Below are 26,428 nucleotides of genomic sequence, written 5' to 3'. Positions count from 1 at the left end.
TCAGTGGCACATTTTAAATTTTGGAAGATTAACAGAACTGCCAGCAGGGATAGAAACAGAGCTGTGAGCCAAGGCTGGCAAAGCTCCATGGTATTTCCAGCTGCATAACAAAGAAACATACCACATGGCTCTGAAAGCTGCAGGAAAGAGACCAACAGGAAACACATGACTCCCCCAGCAGCACTAATATTCCTGTCAGTCCCTGACACAGCTTAACCCAGCTGCTCCTTTATCAGCAAACTCTCCTGCCAGAGGCAGCCAGAACACAGCACTGAGCACACACAGCATTGGTGTGTTCTCTGGCATTTCCTGTGGAGCACAGAGAAATGCTCCGTAGACTCCTGAGGCAGCTAAGAGCAAGCCAGGTTGGAAAACAGAAACAGAAAAGACCATGCTTTGAGGAAAAAAAGTGAGCCCAAGACAGCACATTCACCTTTTCTAGTCTAGCTCTAGGTGTGGCATCAACTTGTTGGCACAGAGCTCAAAGACATGCAGTGGGGGAAGGGAGAGAAAAGGATTAAGGATTCTCTATACAACAGATTTCTAAATTCAGACTTTAGAAATGGACACACAGCCCTGTCAATTTCTCTCAACCTGAAGTAGCATTTCAATTTAGAACAAATCTGGGAAATATCTCACTGTTAAAAACCATGACCTTAGCCCTTCAAAAAGCTTGCCAGAACTGGACTCCCACTAAGTGCAAATATTCTCCAACTTGCAGAACTAGTGCTAAATGCTCACAGTTTTGGAAAACTGTTTCCTATTATTCAACATGCTGTGGGGTATGTTTCCTCTCAATGTAACAGAAAGAAATGCAGACATCCATTGGTACCTTCTCACCTCAGACCTGATAAAGGCATCCAAACAGTCACACATTTTCACCTGTAACTCTGTTCTGAGCAGGTGCAACCTGGCTGAGAGCAGACCCTGTCATTCAGAGCACACCCACCTGCACACTGTACCTGTATCCAGATTCAGAATTAATATGTAACAAAAAAGTGTTGGGAACAACCATCACTGTGAACTCACCTTACAAACCAAAGCAGCTGTAGTAGTTTTACCAACTCCAGGTGGACCAGAAAGTAATGCTGCTTTAAAGCCTGACCCATCATCTTTGCTTCCAGTTTTACTGGGTTTTGCTAAAAAAAAAAAAAAAAAATTAAAACAATTCAGGTTTTACCTAGGTATGTCATTACAAAACAAACTGCATGCTCCTAAACATATCACGCATCACTGCAAGTTTTCCTCATTTAAGGACCAAGAAGAACATCCAAAGATGCACACACAGCTGCATCCTAACTACCCAGGTAAAAGCAGCTTAAACCAGCTTGCAGATTACAACTCGCAGTGATTTTGAACTGAAAAATATCAAAAAGTGTTATTGATGTAATTTCCTCACAACCATATCATACACATAAAAAACCAAAAACACCACCAAACCCACACACCACCACAAACAAATTAAGCCAAACCTCAAACACGCCCCATACAAAATCCCACTATCTACTAGAGCTGAACTTAAACCCTCTTTTAAACACAGAAAAACCTGTCTATAGGATGACCAACTGTCTACTTGACACATGCCCTTCTTGCCAGATGCAGGACCTGCCAATTCATCCCTACACATGAGAGCAGCCCTTTAGACCTGTATCTTCACTGTTATCCTGTTTCTTCAGTGTTGGCCAGGCCTAACCTATTTCCTTTTGCTGAAGAAGAAAACAGTAGGTTCAACACAAGACCATTTTTAGATACATCACAGTAGGATATTTTAGGGTTTTTTGTAAAAATGAAAACTCAAGACTTGGGGAAAAAAATCTTTTAAGACACATTTTTCTGCTCTTTTTTCAGGTGGGGAGGTGGGTAGTAAATGAACAACTACTTCACCTAAAAAACCTCGGGCTCAACTGCTGCTAAAAACACATCTGAGTGCAGCCTTATTCCCAATTTCTAGAGCTGCTCTGCTACCACCCAGGCCCTCAGTGGCCCAGGGAACCAAGGAGCATGATTACCATGAAAGAACACAGAGCAAATTAAGCAGGCCAGTCACCTTGTCCATCTTCCAAGGTGTTCTTGTGCCAGTTTCTGAGCCATCGGAGCAGTTTATTGGCACAGCTCTGCTCACCCTGCTGTCCAATAATTGCCTTAAGAGATACAGGCTTATATTTATCCACCCACAGCAATTTCTCTGTGCCATCTTCATTAACCTCAGAAATCAAGTTCCCCTTAGGTTTTGGGGCTTCTTTCTCCTCTACAGTCTGACGTTTGAAGTCCGTAAGTTTTCGAACAGCAGTGGTTTCTTTCTTGACAGATCTGATGGTTTCTCCTTTTTCAGGAGTAGACTTGTATTTTTTATTATTAGCTTCCCTTTTGTAGGGGCTAAAATTCCTTTTCCCAGCCTCAGCTTTCTCTGGTGTCTTTTTGGGTTTTGACTCCACTTTCTTTGCCTTAAGAAAATAAAATATTAAAAAGAAATTAAAGGAAAAATACAGTAAATAAACAGCATATTTATTTTAGCAATTACAGGGTGCTTAGAAAGTGACAAAGCTTATGTATTGATTAAAAAAACTTCAAGAGCAGATACAGAAATACTTTCTGAGAAATAAAGCACAGCTAAACACAACATCACCAAGTTCCATAGTACAACCCACAAAAAAGAGGTGGGAAGTGTTCTGTCATTCCAAAAGGAGTCCCCTAATTCACAAAGCCTGAGGCATCCTACAGTGCTAAACTGATGACTCTAAGGTTGGAACAAAAGGGTCAGACACCCTTGAAACTCTTGCACAACACTTGCAAAAGTTGCTCAACCCAAAACAATTCAAAGGGAGCATAAGTGATAGCTAATAAGTTCAGAGTTGCTTTTCCCTGGGACACCAATGGTATCTTTGCATCAATAAGTCATGTCTGTAATGAATGCACCACACATTAGAGCTAACAGAGATTCTAATAACATTCTATTAGCCACTACAAGCTAAATTTAGATGTGCACAAAAACCTTGTTACCTCTATTTTGGTATTGCCTGAAAAAAATCCCTTTAATATCTGTAGTTCAAGTACCACATAAAGAAAAGATCTGTTATGCATACAAATAGTTTACGTATTTCTGGGCCTGTCTGGGTACCATGTGATATCAGTCACAATTACTTATTCCAGAGAATAAATGAATGAATACTCCTTGTTTCAACCCAATACCATCTAAGGAGATGGAATTACCTGCTCTGTCAGGTACCTAAAATGCAGAATAATGTCAGAGCATGAAAATAATCTTTAGCTCCCAAGTTGAGTCATTGTTTTCAGCACAAACAAAAAATTTTCACTTTTAACCTAAAAGGTCAAACTGATGATTGTTGTTACTGGAAGAGAAGACAAACTCCTTTCAATTAAAACCAAACTAAAGCAAAAAAAAAGCATACCTCTGTTTCAGCTGCCAGCTCATATTTTGACTTTTTGCCTGGCATAGTTCGAATAAGATCAAACAGACCATCCTCATCAATAATTTTTGTACCTAAAGCTGATGCCTGGAGCAAAAGAAAGAATTAAATGTGAAATCACATTATATTAGGATTTCTGTAATTAATTTCAAAGTGTTTTCTAGTAAAAAACTATGACTAGGAACACAACAAGAGTAGATATAGACATATAGACATAGATATAGACATAGATATAGACATAGATATAGACATAGATATAGACACAGATATAGACATCTCTGTGTGTTGTATGTATGCACAGAAGTAAAAACAAAACAAAGCTGTAAGCCACTTGGCAACTTTTCATTTTGAAGATGCACTCTGTGGCAGGGATACTGGAAATGAACAGGTAAGAGAGGAACAGTTGAGCTGCACTTTGCCTCTGGCCAGGCAGGAGCCCACTCACCTTCTCACACTTGGCCTGGCCGCAGTCCCGGCCCATCACCAGGTAATTTGTTTTCTTGCTGACATTGCCGGTCACCTTTCCCCCGTAACGCTCAATCAGAGACTTGGCCTCATCCCTCTCAATGCACTCCAGAACTCCCGTAATCACAAATGTCAGCCCCTCCAAGCAGTTCTCAGCTCCCTGAGCACCAGAGCATTGCAGAAAATGCCATTACTGATACAATTCACCCAAACAGCTCTTAACCATCAGCTATTTTAACCCTCTACCACATCAAGTACCCTATGAAACTTTACAGATCAGACTATCGTACCTAGGTAGGTAATAGTTCTAAAAGTTCCAATGGGTAAACCAACAAACTCCATACATTGTTTGCCTGACCATACTTGCAGCACTCCGTGCTTCAAGCATAGCATATGAATCAATTGAGTGAAAGCAATTTTCAACTTTAATACCAGTAACTATTTTTAATGATCATGACTTCCTAAACCAAGATCTGAGTACAAATTCCTTAGTACACTTCCTTACTTAGTCACTGCTTAGCATTACAATTTATGGTTTTCTAATACATTCTTCCTACTGGAAAAAAAATACCAGTCTTTAAACAATTAAGTTGATATTTTTTACACTACTTACAGCAGTAGGTTTACCAGACACTCCACATCATATATAGAATCCTGCAGCCAAGCTTACCTGAGGTATCTCTTTGGAGCCCAGTGCTTTGGGGCCCTCACGATTAAGGAAGCTTCGGTAAGCTTGGTAGTTGTTTCGCTTCTTTTCAGAGTCCTCAGGACTTATAGACTGGGTCAGGAGAGGAAAAAAAACTTATATACATATTACAGATAGAAAAACAGCAAAACAAACGCAAGCTTCACAGCTTAAGACATTTTCATGCACCAAAGGAAAACCAAGTTCTACCACTTGTTTTTAATCTATTATCATGCAATACTGAATCTTGTTCTCCTTTTGGTGCTTGTGTTGAGGTGTTTTTCCTTGTTCCTTTTAAAAATACTTCACAAATGTGAGTTTGAAAAATATGTATCCATTGTTTATTGGCAGGTTTCTGTAGATTCACCTATTGCACATATACACGCTCACTCAACTCTTACATTGTCACTTTAAATGCACATCCTATTTGTGATCTGCACTGATATAAAAGTAGAAATACTATGAAGTACACTTTAAGAGACACTTAAGCTTGTCAATCAGCAAACAACTGTTAAAAACTCACCTCAAAAGGAGGTGAAGGCTCTCCCTTCTAATTACAACTGCTATTTAATTGTCAAAATGGGGTACTTCATAATCTATGATTAAGAAGTACATTTTAATGTTGCCAGTAACTGCCAGTGCTCAACAAATACAGCTACTGAATCAGATATAAAACCCCAAATTCTATTCTTACATAGCATACCAATAATAAGAAAAAATAGGAGACTAGGGAGAGAAATACAAATACCTAAACAATGCCACCCATCATTTTAACCACAGAAGAGATCCTTAGGCCACCACACACAGTGGTGTGTGACATCAGTAAGTTTGCACTCACTAAGTGTCAGAATTCCTGCGTTCTGCATTTTCCGAATTCCTGCATTCTGCATTTTCCAGCCAAGTTAAACAAGAGAAAGCACAGAACTGATTTTGCAGTGTACCTGCACACCTTAATGGGCATTAGAGAACCTCAGGTCGTTCATCTGTTTAATTTACACTTTGCCAGATTATTTTTTCCACTTAGTTTTACAGCTGCTGTAAGGAAGGAACTTACAGTCTTAACAGAATTCAAAACCTTAAAAGATGTTCAGGAGATTCAAAGCACCAAGTTACAACAGTGACACCTATAATAAATGAAAACTATTTTCCTGCAAACTCCACCAAGACATCTAAAGTAATTTTGATAGCTCCTACCTCAGTCTTCTTGGGAGAAACTTTCTCCTTCTTTGGTGTTGTCTTCTCTTCTTTCCCTGAAGCTGCTTTTCCTCTTGATAGTGAATTTTGAGCATCTCTTTCCTTTTCAGCAATCTCTTCTTTTCTACCATGAGATGATTGTGGGGGCAAACGAGAACCTTTCAACTGTTCAGATTTAGTTGGTGGCTTCGCAGCGTAATTCGTGGCTGCACCAGCTGAGTCTGTTGCTTTCACTTGATAGGAGGCAGAGGGAGAAGAGTTCATATACAAAAATGTATCTCATTAATATTATAAATTAGTGCAATGCTGTTCAGTTTTTCTGTCCTACCTCTTTCTGACTGCCTGCACCCTGCTGTTGTACTGGGGCTGCTGTTGATGCTCTGTCCTGTTTGCTCTCCTTCTGTGTTTTTCCGAGCCTAAGCAAACACACAATGCCAAAGTCAGGGATGTGTGTCCCAGGGACACAGCAACACTCTTCAGTGAATTGGGACTGGAACTTAAATACCATCCCTACAGAGGCATCCAGCACACACTGTCTGATTAGGCAGGACACGCTTTACAGAGCAAGGAGAAGCCAGGAGGGCAGTATAAGAGTGAGTATGCTGCTTCCATGAAAACACTTTCCTGCTGTTTTTAATGCATTTGTATGGAAGTCTGAAAACAAAGGTGTATAAATAAGGACACTCCCAGCAATGCAACTCCTAAAAGTGTAAGTTTAAAAAGAATTCAACCTTTTTCTTCTGTGGTGTTTCATCCAACATGGCCAGAGTTCTAGCAAATTCTTCATCATCATGCAGCTGTCTCTCCAGCTGAAAGAAAAAAAAAAGATTTTTAGGCTAATGCCAAACAAGTTCTAACTCTAGTGTATTTTTACAAAAACTCTTAAGTGAGCACATAGCTAGAAAAAGGGTGTCCTATCAGAGGCAAATAAATTTCTGGAAACAGCACTGAAGAATTACTTGTCTCCCCCAGAAAGCAAGACTACTTAAATCTAGTGAGAAAAATGGACTTGTTGCACTAGAAACATTATTATGCCTGTATAAGCTGTTTTCAAATGAGTTCTTCATTCATATATTTAATTGTTGTGTACCTTTTATTTTAAATAATCAAACTTTGAAGGCTGCACCTCACAACAAACAGCCTGCAACATGTAACCTGCTGGCTTTATCAAAAGCAGTCCCAAAAGACAAGTAGTAACAATGCCTGTTAAAAATTATAGTATCTCCAGAATGAATGCTTTATTCTCATTTACTATTACCAAAAAATGTATATTAAAAATTCTGTTCTGGAGAACTTAACTACTGCCCTTAGCCCTGCTCTTGGTGTCAGTTCTATTTACTTTAGGGAAGCAAATATACTTTAACTTTCTATTACTTATACAAGTGATTTTCTCTGATGGAAGAACCAGTAAAAACAAACAGCACACAACATCTGTGAGAGTTATTTATTAGTTGTAAAAAAACCTCATCAAAGTCAGTTTGGCTTCATTTTTATTTCACTTAACAACATAAACCTGACATCTCCACTGATAACTGATCCTTTGGTTACCTTTCCTGTGCAATATGGCACCTTGGGGAAAACCTATTCATGAATACTGTTCATTATTGGCAATAAATACTGACCATTGTTTCAACAAGAAAACACAAAATTACTTTCATAATTGAAATCCAACATGCCATGCTCTAAGAACCCAATGGATGACTTTATAAAACCAGTATGCCACAGACATTGTTGGTATGTGTCCATACAGTGAAACCTTCCCTGGGTACAGTGAGGAAGGGAAAGGGCAGAGAGCACCCAGTGCAAAGCAGACTGAGGCAGAGACACCCCTGATACAAAGTACTGGGGTGCACACAAACTCCAACTGTTATGGATAAGATCAATTCAAATAAAGACATCATCTTAGTTTTCCTGACAGGTTGTTTAACTTTCTAGTAGGGTAAAGCTGGATTCACTCTCTCTCATCCTTACTTTCAGAGGTGCAGATTTATCTGTACAATCTACTTATTTCAAACAATACTCAATATTACAAATATATGTGGGAAATCAAGTTTTCCCAAAAGCAAGTAAATATGTGTACCTTCCCCTCATAGTAGTATTGATTCAAATAGGAAAGTTTAAGACATGTAAGAGCCATTCACATTTTTCTCAACTATAAGAAAATTTAAAAGACATGTAAGACAGATCATGGATGGCAATGACTTTTAATTTTTTACTCCAGAGAATGAAAAAAAAACATAACACCATCAAAACATGAGGAAGCAGAAAGTGAATTCTGTGTGAAAGGCAGGATTATTAGAAGCAGATCAGCTGCACAGACAGAGAAAATCTATCTTCTCTCTATCCAGACTAAGTGATACATTCTATTTACATAACTGATATAATGCCTATAAAAATAACTGTGTGACCAGGCTTGCACATATTGATGAATTTTATTACGTTTAGTTATAGCATACCTGAAAAGTCCATCTTAACTTCCTAAGGAAAACCAATTTTAAGTTAAACTGCTCTTGATATAGAGCATTAAATTTGTAGAGTTTTACCTCTGAATCTTCTTCAAGCTGCAGTTGCCTAGCAATGGCCTCATCATTTAGTGTGCTGTCTCTGCTCTGTGAAGGCTATATTAAAGAAAAAAAAAAACAATTACTCAGTTACCCCATTACTGTGTCAATTATAATAATTTCATATATATAGATTCCTTCTGTGTGCTTCTAGAAAAGGACTGTGAATGAGACATGCAACATTCATTTCCAGCTCTCTAACCTAAACACTATTAAACAAGGCTATTTTCAAGGGATTTTGTTATTCAAAACAAGACCATGCTACAATATCAGTATCTCAACTCTTCAAACAATGCTAAAAATCTCTCAAGCTATCACAGTTACCCCACTTGAAAAATACATCAATAACAGCACTGGGAATTTTTAAGTTCCTCCATACTTTCACTTGGTGCTTTGTTATTCCATGAATATGTGCCCCATAAAGCTTGGGAAAACAACCTTCTCCCTCTCCTGGCCTGCCCTCCACCCTCAAATATAAGGTATCCCTTCCACTCACAACCTCAGAAAACTGAATGGATTTCAAGGAAAGTCACTTGAGAAGGGGCACTAAAGAAAATACTACCTTCAACTTTGTGCTATCTTATCAAACATGGAAACACTGCTCAAAACTTGTATTTGAGGACTTGACAAGCACACACAGATGGATCATGAGAGCTCAACTTCTATGTGAGTGCTCATACTGAGTAACAGGAGCTAGGAGCAGCACTTCAGCACTTCTGAGCTGCAATCAGACACAAAGCAGCCTAAAGGAACCTCACCAGTACTCACCTCTTTCCTTTTACTTGCTACCAGCTTCTTTTCTGAGCGTTGGACACTCCTTGTCCCAAAGAAATCAAGTGCAGAGGTGGGAGTCTGTTTCACTGGAGAGAGGGGTTTGCTTTTAGCTTGTGGTTTCACCTCCTCTTTTTTCACACTATTTATTCCTGGACAACCAACCCCTGACGTCCCGTTCTCCTTTGGTTTCAGGGAAATTCTTTTACTGGCAAAATCATCATCTTCATCTAAACACAAAGAGAATTCCATTACTTCTGGTACACAGAACTCAAGTTCTAATAACAGAACTGCCAAGAGAACTATTTTGGCACATTACATCACCTCAAATCCTAAAAAAATGCATCAGGCACTCCAAAGCTTTCTGAAAAAAAGGCTGAGTTGCACAACACATTGCATTTAACACCTTGAATAGCATAACTCGAGTCTGAACAGATTCAGTACTGAAATAACAACACAACATTGTTGCTTCTGCTCACACATTACCTCTCAATTAGGCAAGTTCACAAGGAATGCCTTCCCTTCTTAAATGAGGAAAATAAACAGAATATCTAGATCAATGAAATTTGAACTCCCACCTTAATTAATGTCAAATTGTACAGTACAGCTCTTCCTTCACACTTTATGTGATGCACAAAGGCACATTTATTTTATTACTTTATAGTACTCATCAACAAAGCAGCTAACACAGGCTTTGTACACATGTATTCTCAAAAATCTATCTTACATTACAAATCAAGGAAAAATATCAGAACATTTTCTTTACCAAAAAAAAAGGAAAAAGGGATTCTTGAGTAAGCTTCCTAGTTATTGTTTAAGTATTGCTCAAAGTTTATGAATATTTTAGCAAAAACATTTCAATACCCTTTTTTTCACTTTTTCCAGTTTAGAGATTCTATGAGCTCTCTACATCTCTGCACTTAAACACACCTCCTTCCAGTGCAGTCAAAACCAACTAAATGAAAAGCAACAATTTCACAGAACACAGAAATCAGACAAGGTCAGCAAGATAAAAATGGATTTTTCAGTTTGAAAGGAGGAGGAAAAGTGGCATACACAGTCTTACTGAGAATTAGCCCACAGACCACAGAGCAAAATTTTAATCTCTCCTTTTCAGACACTTCTCTAATAATCAAGACATGGTCTGCCCAGCAATGAAAAAGAAAGAGGGTTTGATGGCTGTTCATTAATTCTGAACCCAAACTTTTCATCCAATCGATCAATCAACAAAAAATGAATACCAAGGACTTCAAAGAGTTTTATGTCATGTTGTGAAGTCTTACTGACAGCTCTACAAATGAAACCCTCCCACTGTGGCATACAAAACCCCCACATATTTCACTGCCACATGATCAGATTAATAAAACAGCACAGAAGACAAACATCCCTGGACAAACTTCTACAAATGGTAAATGCATCATCTTTGTGAATTCTTCTATAAACTCAAAGTGAGCAAATAAACTGAAATAAAATACTCAAAATTAATATTAGACACTATAAAAGCAGCAGAAAGACTTGAGAGGAACAGAAACAGAGGCAGTTTTATTTGCATGCCTCTAACTGAAGTCTAGTTTTACTTATCTCAAAATAGAGATGCTTTAGACACTCACCTCAACATATCATAAACACAGATTGTTCTAAACATCCTCTTTTTAACAGAACTTGAATTAACAGCATTATCACAAAAACATGCTCATTTTCCAGCAACCCCTAATTTAAGTCCCCCATATTTCTTTTCATACAAAAATTTGTTTTCTTACCACTTCCCTACTTGTCATCTCTGCTTTTGTTTATATCTATCCCTAGTCTGTCACCTCTTATTTTTGTTGTATTCTAGGCAAAGATGGAGGGAAACAACTGGTTTTTGTTTCGCCTGTTCTCAACAGATGGCAGTGTTTTGGTGTTTCAGGCATCAGCCAGAACTTGCTGCCACTGAGCACTTACTAGGCAGACTACAATGAGAACCAAGCAGGATTCCACCTATTGCTGGGAGAGCAAATGCAGAAAGGGAAAAAAACTAACACAAAGATGCATCTCTAGAATGCCTAAGGACAAAAATTTATCCAAGAGAAAGTGGCATTTCAGCCAAGTCAATTACCAAAGCATTATATGGAAGAGAAAACTCAATCCCAGGCCCTCAGGTGACAGCAGCAGGTTTCACACAAAGCTAAAAGCTTTACCATTCTCAACACAATTTATTTTCCCAATGCAGCAGTAAATGTCCTGCTGCCATTTAGCTCAATTTAGCAAACTGTGACTATTAAGGGAGATTTGGACACTAGATGCTGTAGACTCCTGATTTACAATAGTTTCGAGTCTGAATAGGGGATTACTTATTTCAAACAATTTCAAGAATATTTCTGGTTTTTTCAAATTTTTCAGTTTAACAAAAAAAGCATTTGCAGGAATAAAATATACTGTTACTGTAAATTAACAGTTAATTACATTTATTTGTCTTAAGATTACACAAATCCTACTCTGCCCCCCAGCTCCCAGCTTTTCTTAAACTAAGGACTGCTCAATGCTAAAAAAGAACTTTTCATTATCATTACTGTTATCAGAGGATCTGTGTGCAATATTGATTTTTTTCATTATTCACTTATAACCATAAATAGCAATAAAACCCAACAGGATATTGCTTTCTCTTAAGTAGAAAGAAGTAGAGTAAATACAATTAGATTTTAATTAAAAAAATTATGCACTCAAGTCATTTAGGAAGACAGCAATACATATTATCAATAGTTAGAACTTGGCTTTAATTATGTTGTTCCAAGAAATGACAGGATTAGAAGCATTTATTGACTGCAAGCAGTGGCTGAAGACAGACAAGAGACTCACTTATGAACAAACACTGATAAATAAAAATAAAGAAAAATGAGAATGAGAACATGGAAGTTGTCATTAGGAAACTAAACCAGCCTGATTCTATTAAAAGTGGGTTTCAAAAGAGGCTTTAGGGGACTGACACTCAGGCCACATTTTCATCCCAGGTTCAGGAAATCCATGAACACATCACAAATTCACCTGATCTCCAGGCACTCCCCTTAGTTCAGGTACTGATAAACACCAACTTCTTTAGCAAAACCTCAACACTTTTCCTCAAAACAAACTGCTCCCACACACCTGCTGCCACAGCAGTGAACAGCAAAGTTAATCAGCTGCACACTTCCAGTCTCCTTATAAGCATGAAGGCAACTTGATTTACAGCTCTGAAAGTGCCAAGACAGAGGTGATACTATTGCTGCTGCACTAATCAGGTCAATGGTGCTCAGCACATGACCTGTAAAAGGAAAAAGATGTCTTCTTATTTATAAGAAGCAAGTCAATAATTTGTGGAAAATACAAACGAAAATTTGGGTTTTAACTTGCAAAAACTGTAGATTAATTGCATTCTTATAGCAATTGCTGGGCAAACCTCAAGACAGCCTTACATGGGGGAATGGACTTCACTGAGAAACAGGAAACAATTTCAGCATCAACTAGATGACTTTTCTATTGTAAAACCTTTTTAGAGCAGAACACAACTATTCCAAGAACAGTATTTCCTGTTTACACTGATCCATTTTTGTGTGCTATGAATGAAAAATGAAATAAAAATGAAAAAATATCCTGAACATACACTATTTTTTCCCAGATCAGCTCAGAACTACAAACACAAGTAAGGACCATATATTCCAGTTGAGGCTTCTGGAAATCAAGTACATGCAGCAAAGGGAAGCTAATCATGTGATCAATGGAACACACAGGCAGTGACCATCAGGAGATTGCTTTTAATTATTTTGTACACAAACACTACACATGAAGCTGGGATCTATTATGCCAGGCAATGTAGGAGGACAAACTTCCCTAGCAACAAACAACTGCCATCCTGGGGGTTTTAAGAGCTATTCCATGACGTTAAAGCACAGCTGGCTTTCATTTCATACACTGTTCCAGCAGCAGCACAATTATGTTAATAAACCAATGCCAGCAGGTCACTTGTAACTGCTTGTTACTCCTCTTTCCCACCCTCATCCTTTTTTAAAAGAGTTTCACCTGCTGATTACTGAACAACACCTGTGGTTGTTCCCTAACTGAGCCTGATTAAAATTACCTCAGCTGTTTTAAAAATAAATTCAGATCTTTTTAAAAGGCTTGGGTACAGGAATGACCTCAGCCAATCTAAAAAGGGAGCACTCTATTGCACACAGGGACAATGGCAACAAGCAGCATAAGACAACCCACAAGAACAACGTATTTTATTAATTTATTATTTCTGTACTGTTGAGTTGCTCATCACTAGAAAATGTAATTCCCTGGTTCCTTTTCTAGGTAGGATACAAAACATTTGAAGCAGGGACAGCCTGTTGCTATGATGTCATAAAAGCAACTCCAAATATAGGCAGGGCATGTACAGAGCATAACTAGTTTCTACTTATTATGTATGTTGAATGGCATTTGTAGACTACTACATAAGGATTTCTGTATAGAACTAAAGCACTACATCCTAAAATCTTTAAATCTATGTTACTTGTAAAAAATTATAATAATCTGGACATTTTTCAGTTTCAGTGTCACCTCTTCTGCACAAGCACTTAAACAGTTCCTGTGCTACAGGACATGCCATCTCCAGCAACAGGCATTGCAGTCTAAGCCAAATGGAGGGTGCAGAAAATAAAGTTTGCCTACAGTGCTAGTATTGACTTTATTTACTTTACCTATGCATGGGTCAGCAGCCAACACTCCCAACACTTGGCAGGACTGAGTTTTGTACTCATCTCTTGCCTAAAGTAAAAAGCCAGCAAGTCTATTCCAACTGCACCCCTGCAACTCCTTCCAAAGAACAGATGCTATGTGTGATTACCAAAGTGCATTTTTTCTTTCTCTTCGTTTAAAAAAGCTAGTAGTTGCAACCTACATTTAAAAATTTAGATATTATGTCATTAAGTCATGTTTGATTTTTAATACCATTTCTCAAAAAGCTAACTGATTTTAGATGCACTACAAACATGCACTTTAAACCACAATTGTTAGCATTTGCCCTATATTGACATGTCAAGGTTCTGTGCTGTTATAAAAATATAAAGCTTACATGAATCATTTCACCTTTACACCCCTGAAACAAATTTACCTTTGGATTTTTCAGTTACAAACTTAGAAAGTTGCCTCTGCTTTATTTTTCACTCTGAAATAAAAAGGTTTAGGGATACAACACTGAAATGCAGTTAACTACCATGAGTTAGACAGTTGAGTGCCAAAATACACAGCCATTGATATCCTTGGTCCAACACATACCAAATAAAATTGTTAGTCAAGTCTATATGCTTAGTTTTGAGACCACTAAAATACATAAGAAGGCTGAATATATTTAAACCAAAGTAAATTATCTTAATCTGCAAACCCATCAATTATAACAACTCCTTCCAAATGAAACACTTGCACTTGGCAAAAAGCAGCTCTGTGTGTAACCTCAGCAAGTAATTACAAGGGATCAGTCTACCAACTCATTCCAGCTTATTATTATTGAAACTTTTATTCACTGGAGCAAGTTACTTTCCTACAACAGCAGTTCAGAGAAGCAGATCTGCAATGAAATGCAATGAACCATGCAATGAAATTTCCTGCTCTGCCTTAATTGCCTGAAGTTACCTGTGTGACAGTAATGCCATGTGAATAATTACAGAATGGGAAAAAAGGTAACTTTGAGTAATCCAGTCAAGTATAAATGCACTCATTTTTTCCAGCTGCAGCTCAGCTCACTGAGCCTCTCAGGACACTGTGCTCCGTTTTCAAACAAAATCAATCAGCACAGAAAAAAAAATCCAAACATAAATCCTCTTTTTATATTTTGAACTAATCCAGGAGATTAACCAGTTAAAACCAGTTACTCTGGCAGCTCAATAAGGAGATCTGAAAGGGAGAAAGAAGGTCTCCAGCATGGAGAATAGGAACAGGCAGAGGAAAACAGCAACATCTTGAGCTAACACAGCTTAAAGACCTGCTACAGAGACTAAACTAAAAATAATTTCATTTCATGTTTGAAATACAGGCTGACAAGTAATTCTAATATCTTCTGATACATGAATCCTTTTTTTAGTCAGAATTACATTTATTTCTCAATATTGCTGTTATCCTAGTTTCTGTAGAAAGAAAAAAAGACCACTTCTATAAGAGTAAGATTTTATTATGTCATGCACACCTCTGGTTTACACCTACGCTCCTATTCAGAGAGTTCACTACTATCATACACTCACTATGTTCATACAACACTCAACTCTTAAGAGTTTGAGTGCAAGAGCACATTTACCATTGCATGGCCCTTCCGTTGTACTGCAGGTATTCTCAAACTTAACCAAATCAGCTTTAACCAGGCTCACTCCTCAGTAACTTCTGCATTCTCCTCTACAACACCCATCCCTGCCCCTTCAGAGAATTTCTGCCAGAACCCACTCCCATTCCTCAAATGCATTTCAAAACTCCCTTAAGGTTTAACTACAGCTTCTCGACTGACCTTTCATGAAACACTTCAGAGCAAAGTTGGTACCCAGTACTATTTATCTCCTCCTCACATTTTCACTCAAGTATTGCATTTGCCATAAATAATTATTGCCCAGGAAGTGCCAGTGACAACATTTTATTTCCCTATGAAATACTTCAGTGAAAGACATGTTTATTCACTGACAACCTGTTGCTCACTTGAACCTGTTGCTTGGATGTAGGGACTATTTTTTTGCCCACAAGTATTAGCACTTAATAAATTTTTGTCTGAGGTTGCTTGGGTTTGCTTTGTTGTTTGTTTCTCTATCCCCAATATTCTCTACATTAAAAGAGTCTGTATTATCAAGGACCTTCACAAGCTATTCTTTTTGTCTTGTCTTCTAAGCTCTAAAGAAACCATTTTCCAGTAACCTGCAGACCTCCCCAGTTCATACCTAATCCGTTTTTCTACCTTTATAAATAATTCTGCCTGCCACTACTATAAGGCTTTTCTATTTTTAAAAATATTCAAGCAATCAAGGCAATTGCTACACATACATGATCACCTCTACACAATGTCTATGAAAGGTAAGTATTCACTTCAAGCAAGGTCAAAATTCTTGCTGTATAACCACCTATGATGAAACCAGATGAGGTTCAACAAACCACACTAACAGGTCACCTACAAAGCTCAAGGTTCCATACTTCATTAAACAGTCCAAGTACTATTTTAACAAGTAAATGAACATTTGGATTTTTTCCAATTCCCTAAGACTGTACTACTAATAAAAAAAGTCTTTTTTTGCCCTTTGTTACTGTGCAGAATAACTTAGTTTTATCATTGACCATCATTAAACTAAATATGTATTTAGATTAAATGTATCAATAAAAACAAAGAGCAACTATTCTTGCTGTGTTTTTTGCCTTTTAAAAAATTAACTTGTTCACAAGCCAATAAGAAAAGCAACACAATAATCCACATCAGTCCACTTTTACACAAACCAAAAGGTTCATTTTCCCAAACACTTCTGGAGAAAGCTGGATACCAGATATATAGATCAGCTGAAAAGAAATTCCAGCAACAAGAGGAAGAAAGTTTCAAATTAAATTGAAAAATAGGTTGAGGTAATTAACTACCAAACTTCTACTGCCTTCTTGATGCCAAAAGGCTCTTTAATACACTGCCATGGGCAAACCCCTTCAGAAAGAGATTCTGACTTTTGAATGAGTCCAAGCAGCATATTCTTGATTTTAAGTTTTCAGTTCTATAACACTAAAGAAAAAAGAAAAGAAGAAACATCTCTAAGTTTTGTTACAACCTTTTCTATCTCTATGTCTATATTCCTATTCCTGTGTAACACATTCATCTCCAGCCAACTGCTGTATCAATACCACTTCAATGCACTCAGCTTGGCAGTTCCATAAAGTTGAAGAAACGATTTATAGAAATTATAAGTAAACAAAACTCAAGCATTACGTCTCAAGGTTATAAAGGCATTGTTTTAGAATACACTGTTAAATCAAACCTGTGTGTACTTCAGACTCTTTTGATAAGAGTAACCTTGAGCCCAAGGTTTTCAGGGATTTCACTAATAACCTTGACTTGTGTTCCCATGGTATCCCTGTGCAGAAAAATCTGATTACACCACTTGGAATTGCATAATAAACCTAAATATATGCTGTTTATTCCCCAGGAATTTGATCATTTACCTACTCTGGGATAAATGCTTTTAAAGATCCTTTTAATTAGGAAAGAATAGTGTGAAAAACGGTTAAAGGAAGCAAAGCTTTGAGTAAAAGGATAAATAAGACAAATAACACATTCATGTTATTTTGGAAAATATTTTTGGAGCTAATTTGAATACCTGATGTGGTACAGCAGTATGTCAGGTCAACTACCAAGGACAAGCAGAATAAGCTCAATGTATCTATCTTGGAGACATAAAAGACCCCAAGGAGGAAGAAAGGTGTAGAAAAAACCAGCTGAGCCACACTTCTAATGCAATACTGCAGCAAACAATCCCTTTTTGTTTTAAAAATGCATGGTGTTTTTAGAGGGAGGCAATGTTTATGTTCAGCAATAAACTGACAAAAAAAATACTACCATACCTAAGGACAGTGTCCACTCTTCCAAAATAGGTATAATAAAACTCAAAGAGGGATTACAGAATTCCTACTAAAATTGTATTATTTAAAAACCATGTTTTATCAAAACAGATCTGGATTCAAGTCTGTTAATTCAATCACAGTTTCTTCAGGAATTACTGTGGCTAGTAAAGAACTCTGGAGACAAATACAGAAGGCAGAAGGTACAGCTTCAGACAACCACTGCAGCAACTGACAAAATAAATGTTTATTGAGAGGTAAAAGAACTTTTCAGTGACCAACACGTCACCCAGAGATTAGACATGGAAGGTTATACACCAGATAAAATAAAAATCCCTGCAGCCAGCAGTCATTTCAAAGTATGCTGGTGAGCAGCTAAACTATATTATAGGTACTTTATTAACTTCCTCCCCTAAATCTACTGAATTCTCTTCAGCAAGGAAGCGTTACCTCATTAAACCATATGCCTATTTAAATCAACCTGAGCCACTACTCAGCATCACCTCACTTTTCACCCTGCTCCTGACTTTCCAGTACTTGAGGCTAAACTTCTGAAGTGTTTTTGGTTAGCTTGTTTGAGGAGAATGTAATTTGTCCTCCTCAATATTAGGTTTATGGTCACATTTGAGTCTCTCAAACCATCCATCCCACTATAACATAACCCACCCACTACACATATAATTATATATTTCTTTCATTACCTGTCTCTGAAATATAAACAACAGGATCCCGCTTCAGAACTTTACCAGGTTTTGAAGCAGCTGCTTTTTTCTCAGGTGACTTCTTGGATTTTTTCACTGACTGCACCTCCTCTTCTGAATCTGTGTTTTGACCACAACATAAATGTAGATTTCCTCCACATACACACAGATCACATAACAGTCAACATGTGTTCACACACATTCAGCTGAGTGAAAGACACCATCTTCCTACCATATGGTAGGAAGGTCAGAGCACAGCTTCCCTTTCAATCCACCATATAAATGACTAAATGAAAATCTGGTCAGAACTCAATCTTGACAGTGTTTTTGTTTACATATCAATAACTACTTTGTTTCTTATTTCAGTAACTGCTGTATCTGTACAGGAACCTTTCTGAAAATGAATGCAACCTTCAAAAATACCACAGCAATTTACTTCAAAAAACCAAACACCCAAAATGAAACAAAACAAACAAAACAAAATTTTAAAAATCCCAACATTAAACCAACAAAAAATACACTATTATGCTGATGTGTTCCAGTAGATGGAAACCTATTCCAAAGACTAACAACAATAGCAAAAGACAAAAAACTACAGAGGTGGTACTCTGATTTTTCAGGAGAACACTGGTGAATTGCCACTCATATAACCACCACTCTGCATATCCCAAAAGCTGTGGAGATGACAGATTTATACTACCGTGGATTATGGATCCCAGCATCCACATGAATAAACAGGATAAACTGAAAAAGCAGAGACAACCTAACAAGTGTTAGAGAGGGCTAACCTTCAGAGTCTCTTTCCATGATAAACACAAATATATTGTAATTATATCTAAAAACAGTGATTATAGTCTATTGACTTGCATACTGGCACCCTGCACAAAACAAAACAAACAAAACCACCATCAACACCACCACCAAAAACCCCCAACAAAAAAAGTTTTCCCTTTTGAAGAGCTTAGAGCACTGTTTCTCTTTTTCTGTCCTACTACTAAAGGATTAGAACTTGCCAAATCTCCAAACAATATCAGTACTTCAGAGGCAGCAGCAATATATTGATTTTGTACTCCTACTACTCCTCACTGCTGAACAGGAACTGTTCATAAAACTCAACCCACAAAAACTTTCAGATGTACAATTTACCTAATCAACCTTGCATGCTGATGGAAGAAACAAAAAGGAATATTCAGAAACAACTGGGAACACTACCTGAATCATAGATTATTCTTCTCTTCTTTTTCGTCCGCTTCTGTTTGGAATCATCTTCACTGGGTGAACTATTCACCTAAGTGTAACAGTTCATTAGTTCAACCATTAAACAGATCCTCTCAGCTTTTAGTCAGCCATACATTCAAATCCATGAGCTTCAAACAAATTCTAACAGAAATTATTTGTTTTCCAATATCACATTTACAAACGGTCTTGTGCTAACTCCTGCTTTGGAGGGGAAAAGATGCAGCACAGGGAAAATAAGGAAGAATTTTCACAGTGAAATTACATAGTCAGAATACTTATTTAAGCAACATCTCACTACCAAACTGTTGTGTTTCACTTTACACATTCCATCTTATTTGAAATTTTTCCACTCTTTAAGTGATTTTTAAACCAGCTTTAGCCATTGCTCTTTTTTATACAGCTCAGAAGATTAACATGTAAAGTAGTCTGAAACCAGAGCCCAATCTAGTTTTAATCTGTCATTTTAAAGAATGGTCTTTGCAGCAGGTTTAGAGAAGTGATCCCAAAGACAGTGTTCATGTTTCCTGCACAGGTGTTACAAAAACTGGTCACACAGTAGGCACCACACAAGCATGCCACATTTATGATATGCCTACATCTACTGGGCACAAACCTTGGATTCATTAGATAAAAATTACATTAGCAAACCTACTTAGAGAAGTGTGGCCAATAGGCAGAATAACTTCAAATATATCAGACTGCTCTTACACAAGCACTTAATCGTAACAACTTCTATCTACCTTTGTCCTAAAAACCAAATTTTTTTAAATTAGCAATTTTCTTCACCACCTAAAAAGTTTTACTGCTAGAAGTTAATTTAAGTGGCAGTTTCCTCCCATGTCTGTAAAAATTAGCATAGTCTGTTATTTTAGTATATGAGAAGAACCATGCCTTTAAAAAATGTTAGATACACAAATAGTCCAGCATCAGTGAAAGCAAGCACTTCATAAATATGAAAAGCAAAACTAACCTTAGTCTCCTTTTCCCTTTTCTTTCCACTTGAGGGTCCCTCACCATTTCTAATTTTTTCACTCCTTTTCACAGTCTCACACTCTTGTCGCTTTCCAGGAGGTATAACACCAAAGAATTTCCTGATATCCTAAAAGGGAAAGAGATTTATAAACTTTTAAATACAGACAGCTCTTCATACTACATAATGGCAATGTACTGAAGGTCACCTTCTCATCAGCTCCATTACATTTACTGATTTTGAAATTTTGTTTACAGTTCAGCAAACAAAGCCCAGATAGTTAAAAGTAGCTACTCAGACACTCACACACCCTGACTCTAATCTTTGAACAATGAAAAAAATTTATTTCTTCCTTAGTTGGGATCTCCACCAATACAAACTGCAAGACAAAGTTCCAGCAGCAATGAAATACAATGACTTAAGACAGATGTATAATTACATTTGTTTTCTGATTAATTATCATAAACCTAAACCAAATTACTTCTGTAGTTAAAATTATTAACACAGCTCTGAAGTAGTGTCCCATGTGGAAAGAAAGGACCAGGAGCTTGAAACAGTGAAGTGATGGCACATACTGCATCCTCCACCTTCTCATAAATTTTTAAGACAGTAACTTACATCTCACTAAAAAACTAGCCACCCAGACACTTTTTAAATTTAAATAAATAAAAATAACACCAAGATCTATTTTGTTACCTTATTGTAGTATCTGACCATAATACAGCCATAACAAGCTTTCTAAGCACGTAAAATCAGCAGCTAGAGCTTAAATTTTAGAAAATCAATATTGTACAGACAAAATCACACCTGACCACTCGTTTAAAAAATCTAGCAATCCAGTTTTATTAAAAGAACTTGAGGAAAGAGGTACCTGGTTGGTATGACCACCTCCAGGGTTAGCAGCCATTTCAGAGCAAGGCCACCTCCTGTGGCCCAAATCACAGCCAGCAGGCAAAGGCTGGGCTCAGGACTCCCTGGACACAGCTGGGAGCTGTTCCCCACCATGGGCTCAGCTGGCACTCCCTCACCATCACAGGGAACCACAGGTAAAGTACTGGCCTCAAGTCTGATTGATTATTAGGGGTCTTTGAGGTGCTGCTTCTACCAGTCAACCCCGGTCAGTTTGGATTTAGGGCTTAAAATCAATGGAACGCGTAATTTGAAAGCATAAACAAAAGTTGGGACATGTATAGATTCGTTCAGTGCACTTAAAACAATTTTCTAGAACTGGAAATGTCATTTCCTGTAAAACTTTAGGCTCTTTGTTTTAACTGCATATATTAATATGGATTAAACAAATGGTAGATTGAAAATCATTGTTCCTCAACGTGACTTCACACTTCTCTATCCATTGAATTCATGCCTTGAAGCACAGATTTTCAACACTCTACTATTTTACATATATTCCTACAATGTAAATGCAGTACTATACAAACTCTGAAATTTTTTCAGCCAATACCTATAGCTAAGAGGTCTGAAGAGAGCATCTATTTAAAGTCTCCAAGCAGATATTTGGACTTAATTACTCAATTATACTCATTATTACTGACTTCCTTTTAGGCTCAAGGTAACATAGGCAAGAGAAAAACAAGAATCATTAGATCTTTTATGTAGTAAAATAATTTAAATGCTTTATACAACACCGCAAAATAAAGTGACTTTAAAGTTCTCTTTTTTTAATAGTTGTTACTTTAAATCTTTAAATGCCTTACTTTAAAATATTTGAGAATTTTAGATCAAGGTTCTATTCATTCTACTATTTTCACTAAAAACTATTAACTAAGTGAAGTGCTCTGCAAGTCTACCTTGTTCTGCCAACCTCTGTGCTACCTGGAAATTGTTATGAGAGGGAACATGGATATATCCCAAAATTACAGTAATCAAGCCTGTACACCTTATAAGTGGTAGCAGGGAATATGTATTATATGTATATGTATTACATGTATATGTATTACAATATAATATGTATTACATTGGCTAGCCCAGCTAAAAACCACACATGTCTGCTTTAATTTATTTCTAAAGCTTTTCAGCAGGCTTCTCCAAAGGCTACCTAGCAAATTTATTAATCACTGTTTTTCCTCTAACTTGATCTTGAGTTTGGATTCCAGTTCTGGAGTCATTTTTAAAGTGTAGATAACTCTGGCAGAAGCTTTCCAGAACCTTTTGGTGTTCTGAGAACAGGCAATACTATTAGACTTCTTTAAGATTTAGACAAGTTTTATGAAATGCAAACTTAAAATACACAGCCCTAAGCTACAAAGGAAGATTGACATCTATGCACAGCCTTCTTCAATATTCTGCTATAAATTCACCAATCTTCTCAGCTACCCTGCTCCTCAGAGGAAAAGGTACCTTGCTGACATAACAGTGAACAGAGAACTGCTGGGGAGAAAAGCATGCCCCAGAGCAACAACTAAGTTACCTTCCAGTGAAGTTTTTACCAGGAATCATGAAACAGATTTTTCATGCTTTTTATAAAGGCATGCCAGATAAATTATTAATTCACTGCATAACTAATTGCAGAAACCAAGCCACCTAAGTATCTATCATACCAGCTTAGATCCTAGATGGAACCACTTTCCTCCCTCCTGGGATTACCTATTTAACACACTCTGACTGACCTTCCTCTTCGTATATTATGCCATCCATACATATACAGGGCCACCAGCTGGAAAATCTCTATGTTCATATTTACCTATGCTTGTTGCAACAAGGAAAGGCTGCAACTGTCAAGTTTCCTCCCAGGAGATGCCCCCAAAACCCACAGCAATGTGTCCTATGTATCCTGGAGATGCTCACCAGCATGGCTGTTCCCTTGCCCAAAAGGCTAAAATTAAAATAGGCTAAAATTTAGGTGTGGCTGCCCAGGGCTGCTTGACCACAGCACCAGCAAGGACGAACTGTGAGCAGTTCCACCTAGGCAGGAGCTGTAACTGAGAATTCTGATCACTCTCAGTTAGGGGGTGAGTTATGCCTGGCATCTGAAAGGCCTAAAAAGCTGCTCAGCTCTCCTAGAGCCGTATGGCTGTGCCATCCAGCCCTTGCCCGTTCTGCCTACTGCTGTGAATCCTCCACCTTACACTGTAACAGAACACCACAGTAATTAATCTTTGTATCTGTCTCTTACTGGGGAGAGAAACACAAACAGAAACTGAAACCCATTTGTTAGGTAGGACAAAGACTGGCAACTCCAAGAGTGTTTTTACAAGACTAGTGTTTAAATATTTAAATATTTGCAAAATATTTTCCAAAGTAACATCATATAATCCAGTCTGCACCTCAAACTACAAGATAGAAAACTGAACTTCACCAACCTAGCTCAATGACTGCAGTAGAAAGTAATGCACCTTACTTCAGGTACTCTGAGTCTCAATGAGGGCCTTACATCAAAACAATCATATTTCTTTCCAGTCTGCCTATTTCAGTGCAAGTTTCTCACATACCAGCTCTGACACTTGGTGCTTCCAGAACAACTGCACTAACTAAAATCAGATTTATACTATCACTTCAGTGAACCCAGTAACACCTGCCTGGATAACTACACTTAATGAACAGTTTCTGAGTGTGCTAACTGCAGCAGTTTTACAAGCAGCATCACAGCTGTAAGTGATGCTCCAGCTCCAGCCAGCTCAGAAGGGGAAACTCAAGAAACTCCTACTCCTGGGCATTCATCCCTCAGGTGTACTGCTGTAGCTGGCTGCTTGGGAACTGGGTCATGGCCACTAATCTGAGTGAAAAAATAAATCCCTTCTAATGCAAATCAGTCTGTTGTGTAACTCTGCACACATCAGTTCAGCACAGCTGAGAATATGCTGCAGAATCAAGCCAACAGGGGCTACCCACAGCTGCAGCAGAGATGGCTGAGCAGCCGCTTCAGCACTGAAAAAGAAATGGGATGAGGCAACTTTTATACTCCCAAAAACCATGGTTGCCTTCGTCCCTTCTAGGACTGGCCCAGACACTGTGAGATGTGTGATGTTCAGAAGATGACAGAGAGGGAGAATGCCTTTGTCCTGGGAAGGTGGGAAAGGAGGAAGCAAGCCTTCCAAGATCATTTTTCTAAAAAGGTGATAGCAGGGACATGGGTGAGGCAGATCTCTTACAAGAATTTGGAGTCATCAGCCAGCCCATAACAAACCATGAAAATATCACAGTTTAATAGTGTCAGGAGTCTTAGTGCTGGCAGACCTCTGTCAGTACAGTAGAAGACTCAGACTGTACCACCCACCATCGCAGAGCACCAGGTGTAAGCTATAAACAGGCTTCAACTCTTTGGAGAGTCCAAAACTAGAGTTGCACCTTAACTTGCAAAATGACATCTGTAGTTAAGCCAGTAAAAGATGCGCACAGAGAGTCCATCAGAATAAAATCAAACTTATTTGAGCTAGAAATGAAAAGGTGATACCATCTTATGGTGACTGCATAGGTGAGCAGCACTTTGGAAAGCACAGGAACAACTATATGTTTATGCTTAAAATCTCTTTACATCCTACTGAGGGTTGCATGGTTATCGATAAACATTTATTTCCAGACTTTCAAGCTCTTTTTTCCCCCATCGAATTGCTTTTCTGCAAGTACTGTGCACCCTCCAGCTCGCCAACAGCAACGCCTCACGTGTGCTCCCGCTGGAATGAAGGAAGAGGAATGAAGGAAGAATGTCCTGAACATAACACTCCGGCACACGCCTTTGCACCAGGTTCGCTCATCCGCATTCCTTCCCCGGCCGAGCGCACGCTCCGCGCCCTGCACCCCACCCGCCTTCGGGGAGAGGGAAACTAGGCAGGCTCAGCCACGGGGAAAGGGAAACTGGGCAGGCTCAGCCACGGGGAGAGGGAAACTGGGCAGGCTCAGCCACGGGGAAAGGAAAACGGGACAGGCTCGGCCACATCCCCCTCCGAGCAAGGGCATTTCCCCGGGCACGGGTTCGCGTTCCTGGCACGGGTGGCAGCCTCGGCCTCCGGGGCGGGAGCGCGGCAGGGCGGCCTCGCCTCCCGGGGCCGCCCGGGGGCTTGCTCAGCCCGCGCCGGGCCCCGACGGCCCCGCGGCCGCCCCCGGCCCCGCGGGACCCTGTGCGCTGCCCCCGCCCCGCTCACCCCCGGCCCGGCGGGGAGCCCCTCACCATGGCGGCGGCGGCGGCGCGGTCGCTGTGCCCGGCGGGACGCTCCCCGTGCCTAGCGGGACGCTCCCGGCTCCATGCTCCCGCCTTCGCGCCAACTCCCGCCGCCCGGCGCGTGGCGCTGCCGTCACGGCCGCGACGGGCGGGGCTGCGGGGCGGCCGGGGCGGACCCCGGGCCGGGGCCATGGTGGAGCCCCCGGGGCAGCCGGGCTGGGCCCCGGCGCGCTCCCGGACCCGGCCCGTCCCTCTGGCCCCGTGCCCGTTCATGCGCGGGCCGCGGCGGCCCCTCCGTGCGGCGGGGGTTTAACCGGCCCCGGGCGCTGCCCCGGCGGGAACGGGAGCGCTGGGGCAGCAGCAGCTCCTCAAAATGGAGCCGCGTGTGCTCGGGCACGTCCGGCTGAGCGGACGAGCCCGCGCGGTGAAAGCAGGCAGGAGAGCAGTGCCAGGCCTCCATGGCTGCCCCTCTCTGTGGGGCACTGAGGCACACAGCCCCCGGAACAGGCGGGCAGGCCGGGCCGGCGCAGCTCCGAGGGGCCTGTCCTGGTCATAAACGTGGGACAGTCCCCTGCTGCCGGGCTGGCGGAGCGCCTGCTTCTTCTAATGGTGTTTGCTCCCATGCGCTGAGGCTGGGGATAGCTGGGAATTTAGGAGTCCAAGAGAAACCAAGGAATTGATTAACGTTGTGTCTCTGCTACTGACTGCTTAATTTTCTAATTAATTTTTAATGGAATCT

General features: G+C 39.4%; 1 protein-coding gene across 2 annotated transcripts in view; it reads right to left on the bottom strand.

Annotated features, from left to right (window-relative positions):
• The window catches only part of RFC1 (replication factor C subunit 1), a 33,627-nt gene extending 7,650 nt beyond the window's left edge, over nucleotides 1–25,977 (bottom strand). Inside the window, exons 1-14 of one of the 2 annotated variants that reach the window (XM_005490509.3) lie at nucleotides 25,699–25,977; nucleotides 20,577–20,705; nucleotides 19,580–19,655; nucleotides 18,368–18,487; nucleotides 9,102–9,334; nucleotides 8,316–8,390; nucleotides 6,504–6,581; nucleotides 6,101–6,188; nucleotides 5,773–6,005; nucleotides 4,564–4,671; nucleotides 3,874–4,053; nucleotides 3,411–3,515; nucleotides 2,048–2,444; nucleotides 1,030–1,139 (exon numbers count right to left, since the gene is read on the bottom strand). In XM_005490509.3, the coding sequence (XP_005490566.2) occupies nucleotides 1,030–1,139; nucleotides 2,048–2,444; nucleotides 3,411–3,515; nucleotides 3,874–4,053; nucleotides 4,564–4,671; nucleotides 5,773–6,005; nucleotides 6,101–6,188; nucleotides 6,504–6,581; nucleotides 8,316–8,390; nucleotides 9,102–9,334; nucleotides 18,368–18,487; nucleotides 19,580–19,655; nucleotides 20,577–20,705; nucleotides 25,699–25,962 (2,196 nt within the window). In that variant the 5' untranslated portion in view covers nucleotides 25,963–25,977. The remainder of the gene's footprint in view (nucleotides 1–1,029; nucleotides 1,140–2,047; nucleotides 2,445–3,410; nucleotides 3,516–3,873; nucleotides 4,054–4,563; nucleotides 4,672–5,772; nucleotides 6,006–6,100; nucleotides 6,189–6,503; nucleotides 6,582–8,315; nucleotides 8,391–9,101; nucleotides 9,335–18,367; nucleotides 18,488–19,579; nucleotides 19,656–20,576; nucleotides 20,706–25,698) is intronic. The other variant, XM_026795556.2, reaches the window with a different exon arrangement.
• Nucleotides 25,978–26,428: the final 451 nt, after the last annotated feature.

Source organism: Zonotrichia albicollis, chromosome 5 (genome assembly GCF_047830755.1).
Source record: "Zonotrichia albicollis isolate bZonAlb1 chromosome 5, bZonAlb1.hap1, whole genome shotgun sequence".
NCBI classification, from domain to species: domain Eukaryota; kingdom Metazoa; phylum Chordata; class Aves; order Passeriformes; family Passerellidae; genus Zonotrichia; species Zonotrichia albicollis.
Note: the sequence above shows the minus strand (reverse complement) of the source record. Positions and strands in the feature narration are given on the sequence as shown.